Consider the following 6,222-nt stretch of genomic DNA (forward strand, 5'->3'; position numbering starts at 1 on the left):
CTCTTTGTTCTTGTGCAGGGAAGAACAACAACAACAAAAGAATGTAACCTTGTTTGGTTGTGTTGTAGATAGAAGGAGCATTTGTCCAAGGCCTTGGGCTCTTCACCATGGAGGAGCTGCGCTATTCTCCTGAGGGGAACTTGTACACTCGAGGACCTGGGATGTACAAAATCCCAGCTTTCGGAGACATCCCAACAGAGTTCTATGTGTCACTTCTCCGTGACTGTCCGAACAGCAAGGCTGTTTATTCATCCAAGGTATACCTGTCAGATCTGCAGGCCTCTTACCACTCTCTAATTCTGTGAAGCTGAGTGAGATAAAGTAATGATGCATGTGTCTGAATAGTTAATTTTGCTATGCTGGCTTTATTCTGGGGTCAGGATGTTTTCCCATTCCTTACATGAAATATGTATACTATCCTTTATAGTTAGGAAGAACTGAAATAACCTGCACATTGCTGCTCTGAATGTCCATCAGCGAGCACTGAAGTGCCTTTGCTGTGACAGTTTGGCTGTAACAGAAGCTGCCGGCCTCCCCCTACACATCAACTCCCTGGTTTCTCTTCCCTAGCACCAGAACCACCACTGCAGATGACATTTCCAGCAGTTTAATTTCCCCAGATCTGATATACCAAGATTTTGTGTATGAGTTTTCATGTTTTGCTTTCTTTACCGTTTCACAGTGTTCGTGTGACCCTTAAAGGTCCATTATTAATCCACATGTCCTTCAGCTGTTTCTACTGCAGTCAGTGCTGTTCTCTGCAGTTAGTGAGGGCTGGATGTACAGCATCAGTGAGTTTGCTTTACTGATGGTTCAACAGAGCATTTGGAGAGGTCACCCAGCGTCCTTATCTGTATATGCCTGGCCTGCCTCCTTACAGTGTCCCAGCTCCCCTTCATCCACAGGAACATCTTCATCAATGAAAAGAACTTTTTGGGTGATTAGTGCTGATGACAGAATTAAAGAGAAAAAAAAAAGGGGCCAGCCGGGACCTCAGTACTAGAGAATACTAGGACCTCCAGTGATGGGACATCATGTTCTCTGCCCAGACAACTCACCACTGCCTTATCTGAATTCCCTCTGTTGCAGTTTAAGCACCATCCAAAAGGCTGTGGGAGTGGGTTAGTCCCTTTTTCCTTTGCTGTGTCAGAAAGCTTGTGGTTTTTTACTGTCATCTCTTTAAATGGACTAGGGGTTGTTTTAGCTCAGTCTTTCCTCACTGACCATACCTGGCAGACTGAAGGCTGTTTTAACTTCATATTTCTTCACTGATCACATCTGGTAGACTGAGATTCACATCTGAAAGACAAGGGGCTATGTTGGCTTGGCCTTTCCTTCCTGGTCACATCTAGGAGACTACAAAGAAGGAATGAGGAATGTGAACAATTCCTGACTGTCACAAAGGGCTTGCTCATCTTTCTGTTTAGCCTCATTAGTCTTTCCAGGGCCAGGACTGTTTTGGGCTGCAGCCTTACTCTTGCTTGTGTTCTGTCCAGGCTGTGGGAGAGCCACCTCTGTTCCTGTCTGCCTCAGTGTTTTATGCTATTAAAGATGCCATCTACTCTGCGAGGAAGGACTCTGGCCTGACTGAACCATTCAGGCTGGACAGCCCTGCTACCCCAGAGAGGATCCGCAATGCTTGTGTGGACATCTTCACCAAAATGGTAACACCACCTGGTTTCAGAGTCTGCTCCCTAGCCAGCCTACCCCACATGGAGTATGTGTGCTGGTCACAGTGGTCCAGGTCTGGGATTAGGGCAGGGTGGGGAGGGAGGATGTGACCCTGCTTAAGCAGATGTTTTTTATCTCATGGGTGTTATCCTTCATTTAATATGGCACCAAAGGAGAGACACATCCACAGACCAGCATTGCTAGGGCTCCCGTTGCAGGAAGGGCTGCCATGCAGTATCAATGAAGTTGCAGTTCATCATCCCTCCATCCTCCAAGGTCTGTCTGTAGAACAAAGGCACGGACTTGCTGTCCTGATGCTCCTGACTATCATTTCTTAGGGGATCACCACCACTAATGTATTTGGCAGGTCTACTCTGGGATTTAGTGGTGTCCCTCAGGGAAGGGGGGAGAGGATAGAGTTACTGAAAATGTGGAATTGCTCATTTGTCCTGAATGTTATGACCACAGCAGTCTCCTTAGAGGGTGCGGGCTTGATCTGAAGGAGTGCAGGATTTAACCTGTCACTGTCTCCTCATGGGCTCCTCCTCTGTTACAGTGTTGTGACAGGGCTGTGTAGGAGTGGGTCCCTGCACAGAGTCCTGCTGATTCCTGTGTGACTTGGAAAACAGCTGTCTGTCCATGTGGGCATTCTCCAAGCTTTCCTCAGCTTGAACCCTGCTGTGGTTAACAACAAAACCTGGATATCTTAGTCCTTCTCACCTAACACCTATATTGCTGTGTGGGGAGAAGGGCTCGGAAATGGTTTTGTGAATTTACATAAACTGTTGACCATCAGGCCTTCAGCTAGAGCCAGCCTCTAACAGCAGTGCTATGAGACAGACATCTCTATGTTTCAAAAGACTGAGATATGAGCTCAGATCTTCAACGGTATGAAGTCACCCACCTCAAAGAGAGCATGGTGGGGCATGCCAAACCCAGGCCAGGACCCTCGTTTGTTGCTAACTTTTTTTTTTCTTTCCTCTTTACAGTGCCCTTCTGCTGAGCCAGGGACCTTTAAGCCATGGTCTGTGCGAGTGTAAAAGGGAAGTTTGAGGAGCAAACTCTTCTTACACCAGAGGGATCACAAGGCAGTAGGACTATAATGGAAAAAAAAAAATAAATCTGCGTTCCTGTGGCTCATCCACTGATTCATGGAGCTTTCACATTTAGTTGTCCAATCATTGTTTTCTCTCATAGAGGGAATTGCTGCCAGATTATAGCTGTGATGTAAATTCAGATGAAGTGTAAAGTGGAAGGTGATGTTATCCAGGTATAATCTTCCAGGTTTCATTTAAAATTGCTACAAGGATGGGAGACGTGCTTATTACCAGCCAATGTGAAATGGCAGGGTGGTTGTTTCGTTTCTTTCTGCTATGGGGAAAAGATGAATCACCTTGTGATGCTATGCCAAGGAGGACTTAAATGCATCAAACCTAGATGAACAGTCCTCTAGTTGAGATGGGGGAAAGCATGAGAGGCACTGAGGGCTGGACCCTGTTGTGTCCCCTCTGCACACAAAGCCAGATATACACTAAAGGAAGATGAGGAGTTCTGATGTTAGCTAACAAAGATGGTCTTGCCTATGTAACGGAAGTGGTTCAGAGGAAAACCCTAAAATGGGACCAATAGCTGATTTATCCTAAGTTAAATGATGGCTGCTTTGTCTGCACTGGGGCTTTAATGAATTCTTAGTTCACATGCTACCTTGTCTTCTCTGATTAAAGATAAAAACTAGAGCTACCAAGAGGACTTCCAGCAAGATGCTGCTTTGTTTGACAAAAGCCTTTTCCTGCCTCACACCTCCATGTCTTTCCCCGTCTTTTAAATAGAAAAGGACATCAGAGATCTTGGAGTAACAAAGAAAGTTACTCATCGTTGTTCCCAAGGCAATTTATACCAGCCCAGGCAAGGGAGGGGAAGAGGATGGACACAGCTGGAGATTACTTGGCTCTGGGTGCCCTCTAGGGTCAACCCCTTGCTGTCACACTATGATCTTGCCGCCTTTTCAAGACAACCCTTAGTTTTGCTGAATGTAAGAGGATGGGTACGCTCTGCTACAGGGACTGCTTGTATGAAAAATGTGCTGACTGTGATGACCTCTTGTGCTCTGGGTTGAATGCATTTTTCATGTTGGATTTAACGCTGGGCATCCCTCTTCACAGGTTTTGTCACTGTCAGGTTTAACACTGTAGCATCGTTTTATCTCTAGATGATGTCAGCCATGTACTGTACCTGCTTGTCATGTGCAAACTTTTATCTGTTTCTCTGGCCCACAGCTTTATGAAAATGTCCTTTTTCTATTTTTGCACTCCTAGGGCCATCAAAAAAATATGGTGCAAGAGGATGTAACTCCATTGCCTTATATAAAATTTTGCTCACACACAAACTGCTTAAAATTGGCCTCCATCTTAGGACTTAACAATGTATGCACAGTTTGAAATATTTTTTGAAGCACTCCAGGGTTTATAGCTTGGAAATTTGTAGATTTATTTCTCAGCTTAAAATATTATGGTTCTACCATCTAGAAGAAGAGCATTTGTATATGTGAATTGCAGAAAGTATTTTGTGCCTGTTGGGCTTGCTATGTAATTGTTTTATTAATTGAAATATGATATTGGTGTTTCTTAAGCTCTGAGGTACTGGGCAAGAACACATTTTTGTTTTCTCCTGAAAGTTGGCAATATGTAAAAAAACCTCTTAGAGAAGAAAATGATCACTTGTGTGCAAGAACAGCTGTTGGAGCCTGTGTATTCACGTTACTGGATGTCCAGGAAAGGATGCAAAATACCAAATCCGTAAGACAGGTTGGTATCAGCACTGTTTCTGTGGCATCCACCTCATGAGATTGCTGGATGTGCTCATCCAGACCAGGCCGAGAAGAAGTGCAAAGGGAATGTAATGTCTGTTAACGCAGAACATGGGGAGCTACAGGCAAATAATGTGATATTGAGGAGCTTCCAGCGTTGTCTCAGGGGAAAGCTGTCAGCGTTCACAAGAGGTCTGCTCCCTGTGAGGGCCCTGGGACCTGATGGGATGTCACTAGCAGGATGAGTAAGTGCCCTTTATCCCCTGTGGGTCTGGAAGCACGTTTTTCATCATTTCAGAATGGGTTTGAGGTATCTCATGGAGCCACCGTGACTACCTGGTCAGGTGAAATTTTAAAAAATTTGATGTATCAAGTCTCTCTTGTTATTCACTTTGGGCATGAGTTTGAAGTGTATTTGCCAAGTTATGTGTACGTGCAGTGGTCAGAGCAGGCTGGTTCAGTGCAGACCTTAACCTGTGGAGCTGTTTTTGCTGTAGCATCAGGGAGCCACCAGGCCCCAGTCCTTGCCCTCACACCCACCACAGCTCAGGTTCCTCTCACTACCCTTCCACAGCCACTAGCTGATGGAAGGAGGGAAACACCTTCCTCTTGGGGTGCATTGGATGAGTGTAAATGATACCAAACACCTGAGGCAATGGTATAAAATCAGAGTTGCAAGGTAATTGCAGAGACTGGTTTTGAGGGTGTAGGAAAAAGGGAAGTTTGGAGACTAATAGGAATTTACAGAGACACCATCATAGTACCTGGCTGGGCTTATGGGTGAGACAGGGACCCTAAGGAACACGAAGCTGAGATTTTCATTTCACCTCTCAATGTCTTAACATTTCATACATTACTTTCCCGTGGAACTAAGTGCCAGGTGCCTTAGGGAAGGACTGGGACCTGCTGTGGGGGGCTGTCGGGAAGAAATGATGCTGCTATAGGATAACCCGACTTAAAATGTGGCCTGCGCTACAAAGCTGCCCAAGAACAGCTCTCCTGCTGTGAGTGCACAACACAGCCCTCTACTAGGTGCTGCATCAGAACTCTTCATGCATATCTCACTGCATGGAAGTTCAGCTTGCAGTCACTGCGGGAAAGCTACTTAAGAAAATTGTTCCTTTCCTAGTATTTTTCAGTGAAATACAGCATGGATACATGACTCTAATGTTACGTATAATTGGAAAGTTTGCCGCTTCTCTTCTTCCAGAACTGTATCCTCAGAAGAGAAACTACGCCATCTTGCTAGACTGTGAAGTATTACGCACAATAATGTCACAAGTAATAATTGCTGTAGCTGGATAGCTTGTGGGAGGGTGAAGAGAGGCTATCTGATCTGATGTCTTATCGCTATTAATCGCACATCCCTCAATGAGAGAGGGAGGCCAAGTTTTGAGTAATTGTTTTAAGTCAGTTCTAATCAACAGTTTTCACTATCATTCTTTAATAAGCATTGTTAAATCAGTGTCTTTGTCACATGAATGTATGCGGAATTCTCTGTGAATGTCACAACATTGCAAAATAAAGCTAAAAAATATTCTGGAAACTAGTATTCTACGGTAAAAGTCTGTCGTGATTTGAAAGCTGGACAACTCATCCTTGGTGTTTGGCAAGGATGGACCCTTCCCAGAGGCTGCAAGGCAGATCAGCTCAGCGGCCAAGACTGGGAGAGGGCGAGTGGCTGCTCCAGGCTACCCAGCTGGAGAGCCTGGGCCTCCACTCGGCCGTGCTGGCAGCCAAGACTG

The 6,222-nt window shown here is 45.3% G+C and overlaps 1 protein-coding gene across 1 annotated transcript in view; it reads left to right on the forward strand.

Moving 5' to 3' along the window:
• Positions 1–6,018, forward strand: part of XDH (xanthine dehydrogenase) — a 53,347-nt gene extending 47,329 nt beyond the window's left edge. The window contains exons 35-37 of the mRNA XM_074897333.1: positions 69–257; positions 1,497–1,664; positions 2,661–6,018. Coding sequence (XP_074753434.1) covers positions 69–257; positions 1,497–1,664; positions 2,661–2,711 — 408 coding nt within the window. The 3' untranslated portion in view covers positions 2,712–6,018. The remainder of the gene's footprint in view (positions 1–68; positions 258–1,496; positions 1,665–2,660) is intronic.
• The last annotated feature ends 204 nt before the right edge of the window (positions 6,019–6,222 follow it).

Source organism: Athene noctua, chromosome 1 (genome assembly GCF_965140245.1).
Source record: "Athene noctua chromosome 1, bAthNoc1.hap1.1, whole genome shotgun sequence".
Taxonomy (NCBI): Eukaryota; Metazoa; Chordata; class Aves; order Strigiformes; family Strigidae; genus Athene; species Athene noctua.